The sequence below is a fragment of the Micromys minutus genome (assembly GCF_963924665.1).
Source record: "Micromys minutus genome assembly, chromosome: 1".
Taxonomy (NCBI): domain Eukaryota; kingdom Metazoa; phylum Chordata; class Mammalia; order Rodentia; family Muridae; genus Micromys; species Micromys minutus.
This window is the reverse complement of record NC_137969.1, coordinates 102,909,242-102,934,546: the sequence shown is the minus strand read 5'-3', so window position 1 is coordinate 102,934,546 and position 25,305 is coordinate 102,909,242. Positions and strand designations below refer to the sequence as shown.

At 46.5% G+C, this 25,305-nt stretch overlaps 1 protein-coding gene across 1 annotated transcript in view; it reads right to left on the bottom strand.

Annotated features, from left to right (window-relative positions):
• The window catches only part of SHC3 (SHC adaptor protein 3), a gene marked incomplete at both ends in the record, with an annotated part of 124,128 nt that extends 105,177 nt beyond the window's left edge, over nt 1–18,951 (bottom strand). Inside the window, one exon of the mRNA XM_080920524.1 lies at nt 18,478–18,951. Within this exon, the coding sequence (XP_080776650.1) occupies nt 18,478–18,951 (474 nt within the window). The remainder of the gene's footprint in view (nt 1–18,477) is intronic.
• Nucleotides 18,952–25,305: the final 6,354 nt, after the last annotated feature.

Genomic DNA, 25,305 nt, shown 5'->3' with positions numbered 1-25,305 from the left:
TAATTCCTGATAATGATTGCCCCTGACCTTTTGCACACAGATGAGGAAGGTGGGAATTCACACTCTTGCAGTGGCCCCTATTTGGCAGTGAGTAGTGAGGAAAGAGTGCAGAAAATGAATTTATATTGAAGTTTTTTTTTTTTTTTTTTTTTGTAGAAGAAAGTGTGACTTGGGCCAGGTTAGTACCTCATGCTTGTAATTCCACAACACAGGAGGTTAATGCAAACGTATCTCAAATCCCAGGCCAGTATGAGCTACCTTGCAAGACCATTCTCAAAATAGGTGAGAAAAGGGATCAATGAGATTGGACATGAGGAGAGGCAATATACTCAATACATATGTACAATTAATATACCGCTGTGTGTTAATTCCCTCAGAGTTGAAGCATTCCATCCTGGAGAAAGTCTTGTTTAAACTCAAAAATTGTAAAGGAAGGCTCATTAAGAGTCAGGAAACAGACAATTCAGAAGTCTCGGGAAGTCACTGAAACTTACCAGATTCACAAGGCTCATCTCTCCCAAAGATTATAAAGCAGTAAAAACTGCTGAAGAAGGTGATTTTACAACATATTTGGCTGCTGCACATCACAAAAAGAACTCTAGAGTTCCAGGTTTTATCAGTAGCAACCATGCTAGGAGTGGGCTTTCAATGATGCCTTTGGGTCTTCCATGTTCCTGTAGTAACCCCAATAAACTTACTGATTCACCAAGGCAGACTTTAGTGTTATTATTACTTTATTCTATCACTGGTTCTTTATCTAAGCTGAGTAGACATTTGTTCATATCTTCCTAGAAATAGTGTCACACAACATATACAAAATGAAATTTTAAAAAAAATCTGACTTTGGAAATTATATATAATTGCTCTTATAGATCATAACAAATTATAAAAGAACCATTCTTGGAAAGAAAGCCACGGTGTTTTTGAAAGGCTGAAGTTATTTTTCGGTCAGTCAGGCTCAAGAACCAAAACCCAGAATTATTCTTAAGTCAGGAAAAGTCTCTGGGCTAGAGATAGGTGCTGTGTTCAGTTATCTTCAGAGAGGCTTCCTCTGGAAATGAAGAGGGAGTGAATCTGGAGGAAATGGAGGAAGGCAGTGAAAAAGGGTGGAGGGAGGAGAATCTGTGGTTGGGAAATATTGTATGAGAGAACAATCTATTTTCAATTTATATACATACATATACATATTTATATATGCATATATAATTTACATATTATATAAATATATAATTTATATATATATATTAAAATAAAAGACAGGAAGAGCCTCTCAAAGCATAATTTATAGATTTATAGCAGCACTGGCCAGAACTGCAATTTCACTGCAGTCCTCAGTGCGGGTAAGTTTTCTTTAATTTATAGACCAGACTGCAAACAGACAAGAGAATCTCAGAGGAGTGGAGACCCTGCCTATGGACAGAGCAGGGGATGAGGAGCTTAGAGAAGGCCATGGGACAGCATGCCCTCTGATTCCTGGGAGACTGTCACTGGTGAAGGAGAAGCTCAGTTCTGCAGGCTCCAGAGGGGTCAGCTGGATAGAAGCCCATGAGAAATGCAGGGCACAATGACCAGCAATGCACTACAGCTTCATTCTGACAGGGGGCTCAGGATAGTGGACAGAGCTCTAACAGAGGCTACCCCAGGTCTGAGCCCTCTTAGGTGAATCTCAAGTCTTCTGGGGTTGCAACCTGTGTGTACAACTGAAGGGGAGCCAACGGTCAGCTGACCGTAGTCACTCTGAAGTAGGAAGTCTTTCTAGGTCCATATTCATCCTAAAAGATCTCACCCTGGTTCTTCGGGCCCTCAAACCCTCCACCTGCCCACCTACTCAGATCTGGATAATGAATCCCACCTTCTCACTGAGACCTGTTGCATTTTGAGTGGTAAATGTGCTTTAACACTAGACACACACACACACACACACACACACACACACACAGCTCTATTTTGGAAGGCTGTGGAGCCTTCAGAGGTGGAACGTCTCTGGAGGAAGTGCATCAGTAAGGGTAGATCTTGAGATTTTATAACCTGGCTTCTACCTCCCCTGCCCTCCTAACTACAGACCCATTGTGGCCAGCCAGCCAGCCTTCTGTCTGTTCCTGCTAACGTATCTTCCCGGTCTCTCTTGCCCCTCATCCTCAAACTGTGAGCCCAAATCAGCCTTCTTCCTTTAAGAGGCTTCTTGTGAAGTATTTGGTCACAGCAAGGGAAATGTGATTAATATGAGACCTTTCCTGATAACCCAGCTCACCGTAGACCAATAATTAATTACCAATAATTGACACCTGCTACAGCACATCTTTTTCTTGTTAAAACTGGAGTGCTTGCCTTGTTCAACTGGGTCAGAAGTATACGAAATATACTGATATGGTCCATTTCAAGCCTGGTGTGTGTTTAGAACTCATCAACGAATCACAGATGAGTAAACAGGTTTCATGAGACCCCCATATTTCCTAGGAAGCAGCTGGCATCTGCTTACTTGGACATGTTGTTGCTGTTGTTGTTGAATCTTAGAATTTAAAAGTTATAGGCAGTCTGCTACATGATCAAAACCAAAAAAGTTCCAGCCCAGAAGAGGATGAAAAACTTGAGGAAGACTGTGTTAGACTATTGAGCAGATGAGCCAATGAGGAATTGAGGGGCGGGGCAAGGAATTGGGAATATAAAAACCACGGTCCTGCACTAAACTGGTCCTGCCAGCTTTGCCTCTTCTCTAGGTTGCCTAGCTTTGCAAGTTTGCAGAGTAAACTGCCTCACTCGCACTGTTCTGACTCTCCAAGACTCTTAATATAAAGTAGGATAATTGTTTCCCACAATAAGTGCCTCAGAAAATCACCCTGTACTGTTACCACCCACCTCATTCTCCACGGGACCAGGGACATAACTGAGCCATCAAGAAGAAAGAAAGAAAGAAAGAAAGAAAGAAAGAAAGAAAGAAAGAAAGAAAGAAAGAAAAGAAAAGAAAAGAAAAGAAAAGAAAAGAAAAGAAAAGAAAAGAAAAGAAAAAGAAACCTGTTGATCCATTCACTTCGCTCCTCTTGTCGGTGAATCTGTATTTTAATTAGAGATGGGTGCACAGGAACACATTAGAGGGTTTAGCTTTCTGTTTGGGAAACACACTGTCTGTGCAGTATTTTAACTTAATAATGGTCTCATGAGGCGCTCATTAAAGCCTGGTCACTTATCAAAACCCTCCCGTGGCGAGCAGCAAGGAAGAAGGTGAAGGGAATTCATGGGTTGCTAATTATGCTGCCTGTCTATGGAGCACCCTACGAAGACGTAGGGCAGGCTGTGGCACACTGCTCGACAGCTCAGCGAGGGAACCGTGATGGGGGAACACCAAATAGAGTAGAATTCAAAGTGTGCTCTTTGGGGTTATCTTCATTTTTAATAGTGTGTGTGTGTGTGTGTGTGTGTGTGTGTGTGTGTGTGTGTGTGTGTGAGACTCTGTGTGCGTGTGGTGTGTGTGTGTATGTGGTGTGTGTGGTGTGTGTGTGTGTGTGTGTGTGTGTGTGTGTGTGGTGTGTGCATGTGTGTGTGTGTGGTGTATGTGTTTGTGTGTGAGTGTGTGTTTTGTGTGTATGTGTGTGTGTGTGTGTGTGTGTGTGTGTGTGATATACACAAGTATTCATGCAGATGACAGTATCCATGTGATTCTGAAGGCCAGGGCATATCACATATCCTATCTGCTCTTTAGATGTTTTCCTTATTGCTTTGAGACAGGGTCCATCACGGAGCCTATGGCTAAGTCAGCAGCCAGCAAAAACCCAGCAACCTTCCTGGCTCCATCTTCAACAGCACTGAGGTTACAGTGCCCATGGTCATGCCCAGCCTTTTGTGTGAGCTCTGGGTTTCAAACATGGGTCCTCATGCTCACAGCAACCCATAGGCAGTGAGCCATCTCCTTGGCCTTTTGAGTTACTTCTTTTCTATTTGATTTTTTTTTTAAGATTTCAATTAGTTTTGGGGGGGTCTCTGTCTATGTGCCTCTCTCTGTATGTGTGTACATGCATGTAAATGTGGATGCCCATGGAGGCCAGAAAGGAGCATTATATCCCTTGGTGTTGAAACTGCAGGGTTGTGAGCCACCCACCATTGCGTTTGTTGGGAATGAGCTCAAGTGCTCTATAAAAGCTCTGAATCCAAACCATCTCTCCAGCCCCTGGAGTTCCCTTCCTAATGCCCTAAAAGCCCCTACACCAACCTGCCGGCCAATCATCTTTCACGCTCACAGGCTACTGCATCCTCCTGTCCTGGCATATTACCCACCCCTTTGTCCAGGAGAGTCTCAGGAAGTGAAGGATGTCACATGGAGTATGGATTGTCCCCTCTGAAACTCAGATCGGATGTCATTCGATGATCTCCCAGTTAGGGGGGCGTGGTGGCAGAACACTCAGGAATGGACAAGAACCGTGTGGCAATCGTCATCCCCACAGGACTGGCTAGATGTCGGGAGACTACATTGCTCTGGAGGGTGGTGGCATTGCCTCTTGCCTCTTTTGAACATGCACACTTTTCCTGCTGCCTCCTACCACCCCAGCTTGGCCTCTCAAGTCTCCAGACTGTGAACAAAGGTAAACTTTTATTTATAAATGACCCAGTCTCAAGAATTCAAAATAGAGACAACGCTAGTGGGTTGACCCCCTTTCCTCTAATTTATGGCTTCCTGCATCTCTTAACCAGCCCAGGCAGCTAGAACACGGTATTCCATAGACTAGAGACCAGTGTCTTAAGCAGCCAATGTGTGCTCTCATAGCTACACAGGCCAGAAGCCCATGGTAAAGATGTCAGTGGAGCCAACATCTGGTGTGGAAGTAGCTGTGATGTTCAGTGTAAAGAGGCCCAGCAAGCTCTCTGGGGCCCTTTCAGGAAGGCAGCAGAGTCATTTAAACAATCATTAGTTAGTTTCCTCTGAAAGCCCTGCCCCCTTATGCTGTTTCCCTAAGGGCTAAGATTTTCTACATAGGAAGTTTAGAAAACACAAACACATAACCACAGCACATCATTTGGCTCACAGCCTCATATCATGCACGTGACAGTCCTCTTTACCTTACCATTTCCTGATATATGGGAATTACTTGATTCATCGTGAGTTTTCGAGGACCCTGAGCTAAGCACTAAGTACAATCTCCATAAGGACTGAAATGACAATGGCAGATACAAAAATAGAGACCCGGACAATGAGCCACCACCTGCTGGCAGGAGAGGCCAGAGACCGTGGTTGTTTATTTGAACTGAGTCTGGAAAGCTTGGAGGGCATCACTGGCTTTGGAATGAGATGAGGTGAAAGTTCTCTAAGGGAAGGAACCTGAGTCAGCCCAGAGGGTCAATAGGAAAAGAGGTTGTTCTATGTGGGTGGAGTTCTGGGAGGCAGAGGAGAGAAGAGGTAAGGCTCGGGCTAAACTGAGCCAAACTGAGTCGTTCTCATATAAGGAATTCTAATTGAATTCTGTAACCAAGGGAAAAATAAAGAGCTTTTGTTTTAATTGGGGCAGTGAGAAGATAGGCAGGAGTTTCAGAAAGATGAACGATGTGTCTCACCAGCTGAAAACGATTTTTAAAACACGAGTTTCACCTTATTAGACGCTGGGAGGAACATGGATGAAATTCAAGAGCCACTCCAGATCTTGTTCGTCAACTGAAAACTAGAGAAATTCCCCTGACGGCTGAAAGTTTACAGTCTGCAAAGTGGCCTCTTGCACGGGCATGCAGCCAGATTCATGGTGTAGGTTGGGGCAAAACCATGACCTTCATCTGATCATCAGACACAGCCCAGCTGCAGCAGCAGCGAGAATGGGAAGGAATTACTGCTGGTCGCTAAAATATGCCATGCACATGGGCAAATGCTTCTGGGAGGAGTAGAAATGTGGCTGCCACAGACCTTCTCTAAAACTGTTACAATTAGAGCCATTAGGCCCCACTGGCAAAGCACCTGACACGCAAGCTTGAGGAGCTGAGTTTTCCAGCGTACGAACAATGCCGCGTGCCTATAACACCAGCACTGGGGAAACCGAGGCAGGAAAAGTATAGAGCTTGCTGGCCAGCTAGCCTAGCTGAAACAGTGAGTTACAGGTTAGAGGAACTTCTGAAGGTAGATACCAATAGAGGAAGATACCGGAAATCAACCTCTCTGGCCTCCACATGAACCCCTGCGCAGGAACAAACACAGAGAGACAGAGACAGAGACAGCATCAGGCAGGACAGTGAGAGGAAACTTGCACTTTTGGCTTCAAGAATCTGCTTGCTGTGTACACTGGGAAACAATCACACTTTCCTCTATTAAGACTGTCTCCCAAAGCAATTGCTAGCCACGCCTAGGAGTTCACGGTAGCCAAGGCGTGAATGAGGACAAAAGCCACACAGAGGAAGAACATCTGAAGCGTCATTAGGCAGAAATAACAGTCTTGCGACTGAGCAGATGTCATGAGCTTGGAGAGTGAAGTGTCCGGGAGTGACTCGGAAGTCCCTGATTCGGGGGTGATTTCATAGTCCTGATCTGGCACTGAAACTCTGGAGCAGTCCTGGGAGGGCTGCTGGTCTTCATTCCGTGCTGGGAGAATTGGAATGCTGGGTTCTGATGTCAGTAAAGGGAGGTGTCAGCCGGAGCCACAGCCAGAGCCACAGCCGGAGCCACAGCCAGAGCCACAGCCAGAGCCACAGCCGGAGCCACAGCCGGAGAGATGAACTTGCAAACAGGGCAGGTGAACTGACCAGTAGACAAGAAACAAAGCTTCAGCTTCTTCTACCCCTGCTGTCTGGCTGCTACGAAAAGGGGTCACCCCCATTTAGGGTAGATCTTCCTGTTTCAAATAACCTGATCAAGAACATTTATTTCTAACAAGCATGCCCAACAGCTTTTCTCTTAGTGGAGTCTATATTCAGTCAAATTGATGACCAAGATCAGCTTGGTCATCTGATCTGATCAATGTCTGGGTAGGTGACTGTGCACACTCCCATGGGGCCTGAGCAGGACAGTGGGTATCTTTCTCTATTGCTCTCTTACTACCTTGAGACTGTATCTCTTGCTGGACGGCAAGGTTACCATTGAGCTAGGCTGCTGACCAGTGAGTTCTCAGGACCACCTGTCTCTGCCTATGGTGGTTTGAATGTGCTTAGGGGCATGATTAAGGTGTGTGACCTTGTTGGAGGAAGTGGACTTTCAGACCCTCCTCCTAGTCATGTGGGAGCCAGTTTTTTCCTGTTTGCCTTTGGAACAAGCAATGCAAACCCTAACTAAGACACTGCCCCTTCCAGTACTAATGTGTGTGTGTGTGTGTGTGTGTGTGTGTGTGTGTGTGCACATCCACTCCTGGCTCTTTGTGTGAGTGCTGGGATGGGGATTTGAACTCAGGTCCTTGTGCGTGCAGACCAAGAACTCTTACCTACTGATCCACCTCCCCAGCCCCTCACTCCATTGTTTCTCTTGTCCACATTCACACACAACAGTTGGATTCTTGTCTGTTTCATTTTTGGATTGTTTTTGAGCCATCATCCCTTCCTACCCATCACTGTATTGCTCTGTCAATGTATAAATTAGTTTTCCAGTTCAGTTCAGATACTTAAAAAGCTCCCATTCTGGGGAGAGGCTGTGCCGGAGTTGGGGATAAGCTGGTGAATTGGAGTTGCTCCCTGCTCTTTGGGTGCCGAGTTGGGGCAGAAAGGAAATACCAAGGACATATACTGGCCCCAGAAATATGGAGTTTAAGAATGGTTCTCCTGGGGGATAGTGTGGTGCACTCTGGAAGATGGATGGGACATGTGTGCATAGGAGGCAGAGGAATAGTGGGTAGAAGAGTGTGTGGTATCTTACATAGAAGGAGACAAAATCAGAACATGGGCTCATAGCTTTGGCATGTAGAACAGGGATGGGCAAGGAGACAGAATTAGAGCATTAGCCTCATGGTTGTGACATGTCAGAGCATGGTTTGTGCCTGTGGAATGTCAGAGGATAGTTCATGGCTGTAACATGTCAGAGCATTACTCATGGCTCTAACATGTCAGAGCATGGTTCATGGCTGTAACATGTCAGAGCATGGCTCATGACTGTAACATGTCAGAGCATCACTCATGGCTCTAACATGTCAGAGCATGGCTCATGGCTGTGGCATGTCAGAGCATGTTTTCATGGCTATGGGATATAAAGCAGGAGTAGGCTAATGGGGTTTCAGATCTCTTATCAAAAGAAAAAAACACTGGAGCATCTCCAAAAGACAATTAAGACCTACTACAATAAAACCTAAGGGCTATTCTTGATTGTAAACCTGATAACATCAGAAATTAGCTAAAAACCCAAGAGGCTGGGCACGCCTGTGAGGGATTTTTTCTGACTGGATCATTTGAGGTGGGAGAACCTACCTTAAATCTGTTAAAACTGGGTTCGAGCCTATATAAGGACATGGAAGAAGGAAGCACCTGCTCTTTGCCTGCTTGCCCTGGCTCTCACTGGAAAGTCTATTCCCTCGCTGGCATGAGCACATGCTTCTCCAGGATGTCTGTACATGCTGAGGACCAGCTGAGACATCCAGCCTCGTGGACGGAACAACTATTGAATTCTCAGAATTTCTGTTGGGAGACAGGCAATACTGGAATAGTCGGACCACAGCCTGTAAGCAACTTAAATAAACCCATTCGTGTGTGTGTGTGTGTGTGTGTGTGTGTGTGTGTGTGTGTGCGTGTGTGTCTATATATGTGTGTATAAACACACATATGCATATGAATTTTTTTTACTCTATCAGTTCAATTTTTCTAAATATCCCTAACTACTAACACACTGGCCAGGAGCCCATGCATGCCTCAGGAGCTCATAGGCCCTGGCAGGGAACCTACCACTATTGTCCTGCTAAACAACCATATTGTCGAACTGCCTTGTAAATATATTTTTACACCCATAGATTAGTGTTGCTCTTGCCCTGGCCAGAGAAACGTCTCTTCATACTGAGCAGCAGTTGTAAACTAACAACACCCACAACTAGTTAAAGTTTTGAGAATATGTGACTGTCAAGTTCTTGGCCCTATGTGGGACATTTGTATCACTCCATCCAAGGCCCAGGGAATGTTGGAGAAAAAAACATATTAAGGACAAGTGATGGGGAGCAGTCGTCCCAAGACTGTCTTCTGGATGTCACATGGCCACTGAGCTCATGACCTCACAGCAGCCATGGGGCTGGGCGCTAGATGAGGTCATCAACATTCCACTGTAATTAGAGAAAAGCTCAGGAGTCCTCAACCATCCTGAGGGATGTGGGATAACTAACTTAATCTTGTTGGAAGAGCCATTTTCTTCACGAGTGTAGCCGCTCTTATGTTGCCTTTGCCCAAGTAACCCCCGCCCCATAAGCAAAAACAATTCACTTGGATGGCCATATTTGGAATTCTTTTTTTTTTCCTTCCACCTGAGTTAATATGTCACTGTGCAGTGAAAGGTTATGCTCACTACCAGGAGGTGGTACTTCATCATGAAGAACCACAGCTCCGGTCTTCAGACAGAGCTGCCAGCAGCTTCTCACACGGCAAAACCCTTAAACAAGACAGTCCTTCCACCAGCTGGGACCCCCTGTCCCTGGCCTTAGGAGAGGGTAGAGAGGGCAGAGCAGCCACCATCTCTCCTACAGATAGGCATGGGCAGTTGGATGGTAGGTAAACATCTCAGAATTTGGGCTCCGTGCCCACCTCCAATTAGTTCCACTTTCTGATTGTACTTGCTTTAATTGGGTCGAAGTCAAATAAAAACACCTGTTAAAAAACTTTGCTGAACATTCCATAAGAAGCACAGTGTGTGTGTGTGTGTGTGTGTGTGTGTGTGTGTGTGTGTGTGTTTGCAGGAACATGGGAAGGTGTGTGTGGAGAGCAAAGCTCAACCTTGGGTGTCCTTTCTCAGCCACCAGCCAACCTTGTTTCTGTTGTTTGTTGTTTGTTTTAGACGAGAGCATTTGCTGCCCCAGATATCACCAGGAAGGCTAAACTGCCTGGCCAGCAAGCCTCAGGAATCCAGCACCTCCCTAGCACTGGAGGTTACAAGCACATGCCACCATGCCTAGCTTTTTTCAGTGGGTTCCGGGTCAAACCCAGGTCTTCATATTTGCAACAAGAACTACTTTGACAACTGAGCCATCTCCACAAGAGCAGATCTTAAGATGAGGAAACTGCATCTATCAATTATTGGTTTTCTATGAATATTTGCAAACTAGAGGGAAAAGACCCTGGGGTTTCCATCTTAGCGGTCACACAGCCTGGCATAGAAGCATAGCTCTCTCCTGGGTGCCTGGGGTGACCCTGTCTCTCTAACACCTGTGATGCCATGCGTTCTGCTTCTATACTTGCTGCCACTCATGTGGTGGTGCCAGGAGGGCATGCAGGCTGTTCCTAGTGCCAATAGCCATCCGAGCCTCGAAACGTTCAGGAACCAAGAACTCACTGGAAACTGAAAACACTGGACTGGGAAGACAACACAGTTGGCAAAGGACTAGCCCTGTAAGCGTGAGGACCAGAGTTCAATGCATCAGACTCTGCATACAAAGAGGGTACGGCAGTGTGCACCTGCAGTTCTACGGCTGAGGAGATGGGCTCAGCAGATTCCCTGGGGCTTTCTGCAGAATAACAGAATTGGCAAGCCCCAGGTTCACTGAGAAATCCTGTCTCAGAAACGAAGGTGGAATGCAACTGAGGAAAGTCCCTGATATTAACTTCTGGCAGATACACATGCACGAGCACGCACACACACACGCACACACCCCTCCATTCACAGCTGTACACATGTTAGTCAGCTTCCACTTACTGTGATAAAATACCACAAGCACCTGAATTTGACCCAGGTCATAAATTAAGATGAAAACTAGGTAAGGTGACCTACATCTATGATTGCCGAGGCTAGGGAGACAGAGACAGGCAGATCCTGGGGCTTACTGACCAGTCTAGCTGCATTAGTGATCTCTAGATTCAATTAAAGACCCTGTCTCAAAAAATAAAGCAGAGAGCAACTGAGGAAAACACCCACATAGATATGGGGACATATATACACACAATCACACACACACATACACACACTCACACACTCACACACGCATAAACACACACACATACACACACTCACACACATACACTCACACACACATACACACAAATACACATATACACTCATATTCACACATGTATACCCACACATACACACACATACACTCACATACACAAACATACACATGCGCACACATGCACACACAAACACTTTTGAATGGATACTTAGCTTTTTCTCTACCTCCTCAATAGGCAGAAGGGAATGAAGGCTCTGTGTTGTAGATTTCCTCTTTGGAACAAGAAAGCATTTCAGAAGACACTCTAATGTGGCTTCCCATCTGAAGTTCTCAGCACTAGAACAATGAGTTATTTAAACTTTTTTTCTCAGAATACCTTGACTTTGAGGGGTTTCCTATGTATTCACATGGCTACTGGGTGATCAGGAGCCCAGAAGTTCTCTTGGACACTACAAGGCTCTTTTCCAAACTGTCTCCTCAAAATGCCTTTTCTGCAGATTAAGGGTTCATGGCCAGTTTCTCGTGAAATCTAAAAGTCACAGCTAGAAACCCAGATCTCGCTGTTTGGTGAGCCCTGGAACAGCACAATACATCTCTAAACCCAGAACCCTAGGATAGATGTACCCACAGACCACAAGCTACAGCGATCAGCTCGGCAAGTTCTGAATCCTGATCCCTCAAAAAGGCACCAGCTGGAAGCCAGGAAGGTGTGAGCTCCCAGAAAATATCAGCAGCCATCTCCTGTGGGTGACAGGAGGGTCAAGAGACAGCCACCATACCTTGCTGACTCTGCTAACGGGTATGAAGGCACATTATTTGGCCCCAGCTTTGGAAAGTCAGATTTCCATTCTTCACACTGCTAGAGGTCAAGTGATCCAAAGGAGATGCTCCGTCCCCTCAACTCCAGCTAAAGTAACACTATTCATAATTATTTCAAAACTCAGACATGAGCATGCAGGAAAGCCTTTCTCGTGAGAGAATGTAGACACGGGTGCATGTCCTTAACAGGGGCTCCTGTCAATGTTGTTGCTTTGGGGATTGGGGGAAGGTGTTGGGAAATCAAAGTAGCAAAAATGACTTGGATTTGCCACTACAGGAAGCAACAATTACCACAAGCACACTGGAAGGCATGTACAACTCATACATGCACAAATGTCAGCCATCCTTGTATTCGGCTAGATATAGTCTGTAGTTATTGTGTATCCTAGAGTACAGTCATACACACACACACACACACACACACACGGTTAGTACATATGTTAGAGTACAGTTATACATGCATACATATATACATACATGATTAGTGTACATTCTAGAGTAGGTCACACATACACACATGATCAATATACATACTAGAGTACAGTCACACAGGCATGCATGCATGCATGTATACATACATGATCAGTATACATGCTAGAGCACAGTCACACATATGTACATGCATATATACATGATCAGTGTAACATACTAGAGCACAGTCACACATATCCGCCCACTCAACAGCCTATTTCTATGTTCAGTGTCTCCTACTTGGATGATATTCTTTATCCAGCAAGGATCAGGATTTTTATGTGGTAACAAGTTTTCTCCTGTCCAGATAGTATGTATGCACACCTGGCCATTTCTCTCAGCCTTTTATCTTCACATATTTCAGGTATATATTCATACTGATCCCATTATGAGTTAAGTGGTTCCCCGTTTTTTCATGAGTATGATAGTTCCTCCTGTTCCTGCTCATCTCCCATACTTTCCCACTCAGCTGGCACTGGTGCCAACCCTGGCACGGCAGTCCAGACCTCTTCCACCCAGACAAGTGCACTTCTGAAGATGTGGTGCCTGTCACAGGCCCATCTTTCCTATTAGGTTTGATGCCAGAGCCAGAACCCTCCCAATCATGATCCCAACATTTCTATCAGTCCAGCTTCCTAGTTACAACTTCAAAGCGGGACTGTGTGGTCTAGAGAAATGAACTGACCATTCGAATGCATAGTGAGCTGTCCTGCCTCTTACCAGTCAGCCCAGACTCTGATGCACAATAACCCAAGCCAAGGCCACACAATTCAACACACCTTGTGAGATGAACCAACTTCTCTGTCACCAGGACTTTGCTTAAAGATTGCTTATCATACACCCTTCCAAAAACACAGGCATCTGTGGAAAGGTAAAATCTGATACATAGGCAGATCTGTTTTGTGCAGAACAAAGTCTCCCTGACAGCTTGTCATTCAAGATGACATGTTTCTTCATATGAATATGAACAAGACATGCTATCTAGATAACTGGGCACTTCTAGAAATGAGGCTTTTGAGTGAGAATGAAGACTTCCCAAATCCAAAATATCATTGGTTGTTCACCTATGGATTGCAGAGATGGAAAGGAAAATGTGTATGAGTTTGTGATATGTGATGTGTTGCATGTGTGAAAGCAGTGTGTGTGTGTGTGTGTGTGTGTGTGTGTGTGTGCTTATGGAGTATGTGTATACCCATACAATATGATGGCTGTATGTTTATGACATTTGCTGTATCTGTATATATATATAATGTGTGGTAGTTGTGTATATCTATGTAGTGTGTGTGTATGTGATATGTGCTATCTATGTATTGTACAGTATGTATCATACACACAAATATATATATATGTAATTGAAGACACATGTATATATGATGTAAGCTATGAGTCTGTGTGTAGTATGTGACATGTGTGCATATCTATAGGTACCTGTGGTATGTATGTATATGATATGTAGTATATATGTGGTGCATATATATGTGTGTATAAGGGTATGTATGTAACATAGTGGGTGGTGTGTATTGTGGTATGTGGCATTTGTGTATACCTGTGATTGTGTGTGGGGATGTACAGATGTGTACATATATGATGCATGGTATGTTTATGTGGTGACTAGTTAAAACAACGTGTGTGTGTGTGTGTGTGTGTGTGTGTATGTATGTGTGTGTGTGTAAGTATGTGGGGTATGGAGTTGTACTTTAATATGTAGTGTGATATGTGTGTGTGTTGTTTGAGTATATCTCTAGACAGTGCATTTGTGTGTGTGTGTGTAGATGTGAGGTATATATGTAAGTAATATGTGTGGTATATGATACATGTATGTACCTTTGCAATGGGATGTGAGACATAGATATATGGCAAGTGTATTCATTTAACCAATCAACACTTGTCACATAAGAGTGGACACGTTTTTCCAGACCAAATTAAAAACTTAACCATTAATGTCATGAGAAGTTCTAAAGCTATCGTTCAAATGTTTTAAGCAGTACTTGCATGCCAACTACATATTACAGGGCGGTGAAACAACTTTAAGAGAAAACACCAACCTTTAAAGTTCAACTTATCTAGAACCAAAACAAAAATCCAATTAATTTCACTACCTAAGGCATCATGGGTGTAGTTATAGGGACTTGGCAATGACTGTTTTGGATGAACTTTACTCAGAGTTACTAAAAAAAAAAAAAAAAAAAAACTATAAGAAAAAGATGTCATTATAGATGAGTCAAATCAAAACTTAAGAATAAATTCCAGAATAAATCTAGTTTATAAAAGCCATCCATAAAGATAAATAGAAGATTAATGAATAAAACAGATGACTCACAAACTCCAGATGTCACTAGATTCATAAATCAGAGAAGAAATATTTTAAAAGCATTTCTTAAAAAAATAAAAAAAAGAAAGCCTTTGCCCTAGAAGAAAACCAGTCCCAACATACCAGGAAGCAACTCCCTCTTTTTAAGTTAGTAAAACCTCCTCTAAGCCTGGAGAGTCAGTGGTGGAATTCTAACTGAGCATGAGTGTGGCCCTGGGGTCAATTCCCAATAATGAAATCTCCACCCCAGGAAAGGGGTGCTGCCACAGACTGATCAGAGGGATCGGCAAGATCTCTGAGCAGCCCAGTCTGCAAGCTCCCTGGGTGGCAACCACAGTGTGTGTGGCTCTGTGCAAGGACTTCAAACCTTTCTCCTTGATTTGATGTTATTTGGAGCCTTCCCTAAATGTGGTCACTTCTGGGCACATCGACCCTTCACAGCCTTTTTAAATGTGATTTGAATGAGCTCTTCTTGTGAGGACCATGTTGGAACCAAAGGCTGGTCTGCTGCAGACCACAGTCTCACAACCCACAACTGTAGTCTCAGCCTCTCCACCAAGCGGTTCCAAAACCAAACCAGCTCTTTGGTGCCGGGCTCAAACCAGCTTTCCTTCCTAAAGTCTCCCTGACTGGAACTGGGAAGGAGACGGAGGAGCAGCCTGAGAGAGCCACACGACAGCCACACTCATGACACAGGTGGACAGCTGCAGAACCACACTCCTTTATCTCCAGCCATCTCTGGGTGACCGTTACAGCCAAATAAATAGCAAGCTTTGGATTGACAGGTAACAATACTGTTCATGGTTCTTAGCTGTTAAGAGTTTCCGTTCTGTTTATCCAGGGCATGGCTTGTTGTTCATTCTCCTTTATGTCACCACAATTAAGCAAGTGTCTGGACTACTTAGAGGAGGAAAGTAGTGTTGCCACTAAGACCTGGCTGACAAAGTCTAAAGCTGAGCCCTCCAGAGTTCATCAGCCCCCACCCTTATTGAAGAGCAGGCTCCGGTTGTGGCTAAGCTGGCAGAGTGCTTACCCAGGATGCTGGAAGCCCCAGGTATGATCCCCAAATCCATGGGGATCTCCGTGGACCAGACAGGGCTGTGCACACCTGCAAGCAATTTTCATAAAGAGGTGGAGACTGGAACATCAGAAGTTCAAGGTCATCGTTGACTATATAGTAAGTTCAAAGCCAGCCTGGGACACTTAGACCCTGTCTGGGCACATTGAGGGGGGGGGTTGCTTTTTTAATGGAAAGAAAGGGGTAAACTAACAGCAGGCTCAGGGGTATCAGAAAATATGGGTTAGATGTACAGTGAGCTTGTAATCCTGCTGGCTGGGAACTCTTTTTTAGTTTTCAGTTTTCCATCCTTCTTCAATGTTAGCAGCTGCTGAGGAAAGAATTCATTTTGGAAACAATCAAAACCCACCCAGCTTCGGTACCCACAGTGCTGCTCTCAAGTAGATGAACTAGAAGTATCTGAGTTATCACTCCTGTATACGACAGCCAGTTGCCGCCTACCAGTAAGTATTTCTCATAGATCTTTTGTGATGATGAGGTGGAGGAATTTTCCAGAAATCTTGAAGACATCTGGGGTTTTCTTTAATTTAGGTGGGGAAAAGTGTATAGAAAGGAATGGAGCCCTTTCACAAACTCTAAGCCTTCAGATTTTAGGGCTGAGTTCCAGGTTTAAGATGCAGGCTTTTGAAGCTTCCAGAAGAGACCTTCATTCATCAGTAACACCATCAGATAAACACTAAAATAAGAGGTTATTAGTTTTGTGGCTTTTTTCTTCTTCTTCTTCAATAAAGCAAGTCGGTTTTTGAACTCAACATGCCAATGTGGGAAATCTGCTCACGTGTGCCAACAGAGGGCCACGTGATTAGTTAAAGGAGGCATGCACACCAGGACTGTATTTGTCCTCTAGCGTCTAGCTCCCTTTCTGTGTGATCTCAAACTTCTCTGGAGATGTGGGGATCACCCCTGGGTATATGCTCACAGGAGCATAAACATTCACAGCTGCTGACAAACGACAGGGTCACTATCGACTAGTGCCTGCACCTCTATGTGCAGGTGCCTCTGGGGCACTGCTATACCCTCTTCCTGGGGACATGAGCCGACTCTGAATAGACCCAAACAGCTTTCTGGCCCTGGATATATGGCTGCCGACATTGAGGTGACTCAAAATTGTCCCCACGGAGAGACCCCAGGCTATCTTTTCTTCCTATATTGGTTATATGGTCCCGTCTCACAAGGACAAGGCCGTCATGAAAGTGATTTTTCTCCCTAAAATACCATTTTAATTTGTCTGGCTGAGTATTCAAATTCCAGATTCACTGACCTACTGCTTAGATGCTGGTAGAGCTGACACCAAGCCAAATGGCTCTTTTAAAGTACGAGAACTGTCCCTCATTTTGAAAGCAACCCTCTGTGTTCTACCGAACACAACCCAGCTCTATTTTAATGCTCAACAAAAACAAGCAGAAGATGCAATTACGAGACTAGCAGAGGCGGTGACTTTATTCCAGCCCTGAGGTTGTCAGAGTTAGGTTTTGTTCGCCTGCTCTTTGGGCCCTGGACATATCATTTAAGTGAGCAGGGTCCATCCTTTCCTGAGATAAACTCAACAGAATGTGTGTATTTTATGCTGATCTCTGTCCCCTTTGTGAAAGTATATGTGATTTGTGTTCAGTGGCTGAGAGGGCAAAATAAAAGCAGACTGGAAAAGAGGAGCTCCTTGGCCACACCCCTCACGTGTGTCCCATACAGTCCAAGATAACATACATTCCTCAGGGAATTTAGTTCCACACTACCAAGATACTGCATTTTATCTGAAGAAGTGTCCTATGGAAGTTTTAAATTGGATTGGCAACTACTGCTTACAGAGCAGACATTTGTCCCACAAGCTTGTTGACACAGATGACTGAGAAGGCTTCTATGTTGACAGAAAAGGGATGCTCTGAGAAGCGGGGCACCATTACATGAGCCCCTGGACCCTCTCCTGGCCCTCATCTGGCCAAAGCTTGGCTGTGGCTGCTGCTGCTGGTCTGGCTGGAGGAAATGAACGCTTGGGCCAAGCTGTGCTGAGTGCGTTACAGGCCATGGCATCCTTGAGACCCCCCCCCCGGGGGGGGGATTCTATCAGCTACATTGGGATTGTTACAAATGATTATTATTCTTTGTGTTCCGAGAAAAGCTCCTTTCTATCAGGTGGGTCCTGGAAATGGTCCCAAATGCGCTTCCATTGCTGTAAACCTAAAACACTTCAGAACCAAAGAAAATCTCTCTGGGTAAGACGCTAGAACCCATCTTATAGGAAGCAAGGCAGCACCTGCCTGCCGTGCCCTCTAAAAGCTGGGCATTCTTGCTCTGGAGGGAAACTGTGGCCCACCCTGCCACCAGGGGAGGACACAGAAGTTGATACTAGAGCACATGGCTCATCCGGGAGAAGGCTGGCTGCCAGGTCTGAAAAGTGTGCCTCTAGTAGGCCAGACCATGATCTCAGGGATGGATCCCTAGGGAGAGAGGGGACCATAGCGGGACATCTGATGGAGCCAAGTGATCAAAGCATACTTCACCAGCGGTGCCCTGGAGAAAGCAGGCTCCATTCGAGGTGACCAGACAGGACAACCTTTCCCCCCACACGAAGCATTTCTAGTTCACTATTAGCACCGTCAAGTAAGAGGGTGGCTAAGGAGGGCGCATTTCCTCACACCCAACTGTCGTCTGTGTTCTTTGCAACCTGGGGCTTCAGATAAGGACATCAGTCCCCAGCCACCCCGACTACCCCCCAACCCACCTCACCCCGTCCCCATGACCCCCTTGTCCAGCTGTATGCTCAAGTTACCCACCTTGACCACATAGGTGACTCCCGGCCCCAGCACCTGATCGTTGGCGTGGGGCGCGCCCCGCGGGGGCCTGGGCAGCGGCTCGTCGCCAGCCCGGCTCTTCCTGGTGGCGCTCATGCCGGCGGCCGGGGCGCGGGACCCGGGGGTCGCGCTGCCACCTTCCGGGGCCGCCAGGCTGGGCGCGCTGCAGCTGCCCGAGAGCCGCGCTCCTGCCCGCTCCCGGGCGGCCGACGACAGGCCACGCAGGCCGGAGCTGGAGAGTTTCAAGTGGGACACCTTGTGGAGCAGGTGGCCCAGGCTGCCGGGCCCATCGTCCGGCGCCTTGCGCAGCGACTCGCCCGACACCAGGTAGGGGCTCGCCGCGGGCTCCGCCGAGACCTTGCCGCCGCTGCCGCTCACCGACAGGCTGTGGAGAAGGTCATCGACCGATGTCACCGAGTCATTCCTGAAGCGGTTGTACTTGGTGCGTGGAAGCATGCCCCTCCGTGGGCTCGCCGCATCCACCCGGGCGCTGCTGCTGCCGGCCCCGGCGCGGACTGCCGCGCATAGCACAGGAGCCGCGGTCCCCGGAGCGGGACGAGGAGCCCGGGTCCCAGGACAGCCTTTCCGGAAAGGGACAGCCGAGGCCGACGATCGAGCCCTTTCACCGTTACAAGGCAGCAGAGCAGCAGCCACGCAGCGCGGGCCCTGGAGACCGCGGGTTGGGGTGGAACGCTTGCCTTGCAAAAGTCATAGTTGCCGCTGATGGAGCGAGCGCCCAGCTGCACGGGGCTGCTCCCAGCAAAAGCGTGACTCACTCTGTGGAGACCCTTCTCAACAAAGGCTCGGTGAGCTCCGCAAATCACTTCCTGTAGCAAAAAGAGAGAGAAGAAAACGACATCCACCCGCTGACAGCAACTCCAGCCAATCAGTTCTCAATTTTCCTTTTTCTACCTTCGCAGATATTTCCTTCCAAGCTTTGCCTTTTCACCTGCCCCCTCCCCGCCTCGCATTTGTGCCAAAGGCAAAGCCGGTTCCTTCCAAGGATCTCTTGAACTTTCTGAAGCCCACCATGTCATGCTAAGGTTTGTTCTTCCCTTGCTCGGCTCGTGTGGATGAAGCCCAAAAGTGTCTGACAGGGATGCGTTAAAATGTGACGAAGGCTTTTTAAGAAGTCTTCAGTCGAATCCTGATGAATCCTGATTTGGAAAGTAGCAAGAATTTTTAAGTAGGGAGAAAAAGAGGGGACCCTTCACCAGCAGATGAATATTTAAGGAGGAAAAAAAAACCCTGTCAGTTTCCTGTGGTTTGCTTTTCTTGTTCAGACAAACAGAGTAGCCATGACGAGTGTCTGTAGCGGTGCAACTCCTGGACTAATTCACGAAAAAAAATTATTTTTGCACAGGAATTTCTTCTCAGTACAGCTCAGGGGGTCTTCCCTAATCACTGACAGCAGTCAGCAGCCTCACTCAGCTAGGGTTCGATTGGGAAAAAAAAAATCTACTTAAAAATAAAACAGTGCTTCTCTGCTGAACGGCAACAGGCTCCAGAAATCCATGCCAAAAAAGAAAAAAGAAGAGAGGGCCGCGTTTCCAGTTTTATTCCAGCTGAATGTGTTTAAGCCCTGGAGGCATGCCTTGGTAGCCCTACCGATCCATTTCAATGCCCCCTTCAGCTGCGGCTTGCAGCCCTGCAGTCAGGCAGGGGAAAAAATGCGGTTGCTCTAACTGCCCATCAATCCACAGCAAGAACGGCCTCTTCCTTGGGAGTCAGTCCCAGGCTTGCAGTGACACGCCTAGGCCTTCTTCCTGGCGCTTAGGAGAATAGGACATCGACAGCCTCCCCGAAGGTCTGTCCAAGATTCTGAGACCCACTGACCCCTTCCTCCGTGGCCTCTGCCAGGTGGCCTCATGCGTTAAGATAGATAACCTGTACCAAAGAGAAGTCAATCGCTGTCGAAGTTTCCTGGTAACTTCGGTGCCAGAGAATGCATTTGCCTTCTAGCATACTAGCAGGTCACCCTGAATCTTCTCACTCCCAGGGCTGATCTCGGGTGGCAGTGAGGTTCCCAGGCTTTCTGGGAGCCCCAGGAACGGAGTTTAGGGAGAGCCACCCATGGCGGGCGTGCAAGGGAGGCCGGTTCCAGAGGACGAAAAAGCGCAGAGCAGCCAGGCCCGCCCAGGCGCAGCAATCGCGTCCCCACCGCTCTCCAACCGTGCGGCAGCCCTAGCCCAGCAGCCACCCGGCACTCTCTTTTCTCCCTTCCCCTAGCTTGCATAGCAACAGCAGATGCGCACCCCACGGACGATTTCGATGGTGATTGGAATCCCCCTCCAATCTGAAGCAAGTCAGCCCCACCATTCCCAAACCGTGGTCTTCATTAGAAGCAGACAAAAAAACGACAGAATGTGAATGAGACGCTGTTTGTGTGAATGAAAGGGCCGGCGAGCGAGCCAGCGTTTCTGTGAATGGAGCGGGTCCTTGCAGCCGGTGCCAGGCAATCCCCTGGGCTCAGGCGGTCTCAACCAATGAGAGGCTGTGCCGATGACTCATTCAACAAAGGCTCGCTCAATAGTGGAAGATTCCATTTCAATCAAGGGCGGGATCTTTTATCCAACAGCAGTGTGGGGGGAAAAAAAAGAGAGAAAGGAGAAAAAAAAAAAATAACACCACCCAGATTGATTACAGAAATGCTGGGAGGAAGAGACAAGCCGGTATAGACAGAGGGGGGAAATAGCTTTATTAAGGGTGTTGGAGACGGTCGGGTCAGGTCCGGGTGAAGCAGGACCACTCTCTTGGAGGTGAGCTGTACCCAAACTTTCATTCACTGGTTCTTCTACCTCATGGAGCAGCCATGAATGTACCAGCTTTTATTATGAATGCACACAGAAGACACAGGCAAAGGCTAGCCTCTTCCCCCTGAAGTCTTTCCTAATATAGGAATAAAGAAGACCTGTGCATCTAAGTCTCCAGAGCGGTGGAGGGAATCACAAAGCTACATCATTTAACCCTTTAGTCAACAGGAGACTTTGGATTGTATTATGAGGCCAACGGAGGGAGCCGTGTGAGAAAATATGAATGGCGGTGTAAATTTACATACAACAATTAGACTCGTTGGTGTTGCATGTTAATATACCAAGAATATAATATAGCACAGCTAAAGCTGCTGTTGGTTGGGAAACAATACGAATGTTTTGGAATACAGGGGGGAAATATATTAATTAAATAGCCCAAGTGCGTCAGATGGGGCTCCACAGCCCCTGCAGGGGAGCTCAGATCACCTGCCTTCCCAGGAGAGCCCTTTGTTCACCAGAGGGAGTCTGGCTGTCGCTTATTTTAGGCACGATTCTCCAAAGCCCAGGCTTCTGGGTTGTCAACCCCCAACAGACTGGCCCTGGTGAGAAAGGGGATGGATAATTCTAGATGCCGTACCCAAAAGTCTGAGCTATGCTGTGAATATCACGTGCTCACTGGATGCTCACGTTGAGGTCTAATCCTGGCCACCTTTCTTTCAGAAGGTGAAAACTTAGTCTGGGTCATTTAGGGGAGGGGCTTCTGGGACAGGACAAGGATTGGGCCATCAGGGTGGAGGAGCCTGAGTGACTGGATATAGGGGGCGATAACCCAGTCAGTAAAATGTTTTCTCTTGCAAGCAGGAGGACCTGAATTCAATCCTCAAAAACTCACACTTAAAGCAAAACAAAACTACAAACAAACAAACAAATGGGCTGGGGAGACAGCCACATAGCCAGCCAGCCCAGCCACTCAGCAAGTTCTAGGCCAAGAAGCGACCTTATCTTTAAAAAACAAAAACCTACAAGATTGCTGTCAACCTTGATGATCGGAATTCAATCCCCCAGGAGCCACGCAGTGGAGAGACTCGTGAAATTGTTCTCTGAGCCCTACACACATGCTCTAACATGTATCTAATGAAAAGCTATTTTTAAAGAAAATATGGCTGCCATCTGAGGAATGAGAGTGGAGGCTATTCTCTGTCCTTCACATGCAGGTACAGCACACTTGCACACAAGCATACCAGCACAAGCATGCACACACAATACCCACACAAAAGGAGAAAGACTGGAGTCTCTCACACACACATACACACACACACACACATACACACACACATACACACACAGAGGCATACATGTTCTCAGTCTCTCATTGTCTAAAGTCCCCAGCCACCTCAGATTATGTATGCTAGCAAGAATCCCATCACCCATTCTAATCTCTCAGATGTACCAGAACAAGGAGTTGAGGTAAATCTTTATTCATAACTCACTTAGTTTATTGGACTGTGTTATTAACCAGAGATATGAATGGAAACCCTAAAACAATGCAAAGTAATTTCCCTGCCTGGGCAGCCGACAGTGAGAACTACTCACCCTTACCACCTGCAGCCAGCATCTCTACGGAGAGGGATACAGGGCTAAGCCTATATTTCTACCTGGAGGATTCACCTGACCGTTCACAAGCCCTGTTCATCGGGGTGGAGAGTCTACCCAGCTGAGGTGAGAAGGCAAGGGAGTAACTACATGGGAGTGGTCAGCTTAGGTTTAGGAGCCTTCCACATAGAGACATTAAGTGCAGAGGTTGAAACCAGGAAACTCCAAATTCTCTAGATGACATATTAAAAAGGTGGGTCAGATATTGGGTAGGTGGTACAGGCTTACGATCCCAGCATTTGGGTGGCTGAGGCAGGACAGTTGAGGGCTCTAGTGGAACAGTCTGCGCTACATGGTGAGATCCGATCTCAAAAGCAAACAAAATAACCAGAAACGTTAGGATAAGTATAAAAAGCCAGCCATCTGAGGAACTGTCCTCACCAAACAGCAAAGCACACCCACTGCAAACCTTGTTTACACCCCGTTTTGCATAAATGGAAGCCAAGGATCATTGGAGCTACACAATCTGCCCAGATGACATCTTCTGTCTTCATGACCACACACAACCCCGCCTCAGAGAGGTGCGGTATATGGCATCCAGTGAACCTTCTCCCTGTGGGCAGTGGTTATTTATCATTAGGTAGCATAGGCCAATGTCACCAGTGGAATAAGACACAAAAAGTAAAAGAAAAGTTCAGACTTTCCAGAGGATAGAATGGAATTTTTATAAGATAAGCTATTTAACAAAGAGGAGTTACAGAGATGGCCAGTCTGTAAAATGGCTGACACACCAGCGTAACTTGAGTTCAGATGCCCAGAACACACATAAAAAGCCAGGTGTGGTAGTGTGCACCTGAAATCCTAGTGCAAGGAACAAAACCCCAGAAGCTCCACGGGCAGCTAGTTCTACCCAAGCAATGAGCTCTGCTTTCGCGAAAGACAGTCTCAAAAATTTAGGCAGGGCGCCGGAGAGGTGGCTCAGAGATCAAAAGCAATGGCTAATTTTCCGGGGGAACCACAGTTAGATTACCAGCACCCACATGGTGTCTCACAACTGTCTGTAATTCCAATTCCGGAGAAGTTGATGCCCTCTTCTGGATTCCTCCAGCACTAGGCCCAGACACACAGGTGAAGCATCAATACACATAAAATAAAATAAGAGTGGTAATGGCATCTTCATGCCTTCACGTGTGCACAAACACACGTGAACACATATGCAGGCCAAAAACAAAGTTTAGGATGCAATAGAATACAATAGAGAAGTTATTGTGTGTTATAAAGCCAAAGGGTTACCAGAATGGGAGTGAAGGTACAAAAAAGAGGAAGAGAGGGGAACTATTGCATTCGGAAAAGTGGACCATCTCACCCTTGGGAGGATGAGTGATTGACAGGTCCTTCGGGGTCCAGGTATGAAACAGGAGTCATCCTACCTTCCTCAGAAGGCAAATTTGGAGGATGCCGTTAAAAGCACACTTGTGGAGATGGGCTCAGGTAATCCAAAAAGGATGGAGAGACACCAGAAATCCACAAGAACCAAAACCCTGCGTGAACCAATGAGTTTATCAGGGTCATTTGCTGGGGTATGGGTGAGGGGTTATTTATAGGAGCATGGGCAATTCCAACGCAACTATGTTACCAAAAGCCCGGAGCCAGGAGGAAAAAGCCACAGCCCCAGAAACTTGCAAGCTGCCCCACTGAACAGCCTCCTGTTAGCAATTACCTACTGCTTTGACAGATTTGAGACTGAGCTTTACAAGTCTCTGGATCTTCCTGAGCCTCGTTCATTAGCTTCCCTGCCTTCCTTCCTCCCTCCCTCCCTCTCTCCCTCCCTCACTCTCTTCAGGAAGATGCATTTAAGTTAGAAGGTCACAACCACAGTGAGACCCTCTAGGAATTGTAGGCTTTACCACTTAGGGTTGGCTTTCCTGGTAGATATTTATCAGACCATCAGAAAATAAATAAAAGTAAGTGTGTTGAAAAGTCAGAATGGATTTTGGAGGGTGGAGTGGGGGCTTCTGTCCTTAGTTTGACCTGGGTGTCAGGAGAACAGCTGATAATCATCTGTGACACTGTGTGACAATGCAGTAAGTAGTATATAACCCAGTAATAGCTTAGCGGTTGACAGACAGTCTGTAGTGTACATACACAATTCCCTACCTGGGGCCTACAGCTGCCATTGAGGAATATTTAGTTTGATTCTAGGCTAACTTTGCTCTGTTTCTGTCCCTACAGCAGACACTTGCTCTTGGGTACTGGCCCTGGAGGGAATAACCATTACGAGTGCTATTATGTTACCTAATATTCACATCACCTGTAACACACACCATGTTAGAAGACAGAAGCATCTACTCTGTAGATGTGAGTGACGGGTATGATATTTCAGGACAGACTAGGTTATACTTCGACAACATCTGTGTGGCTCACTGACTGCTCTACACACACACACACACACACACACACACAT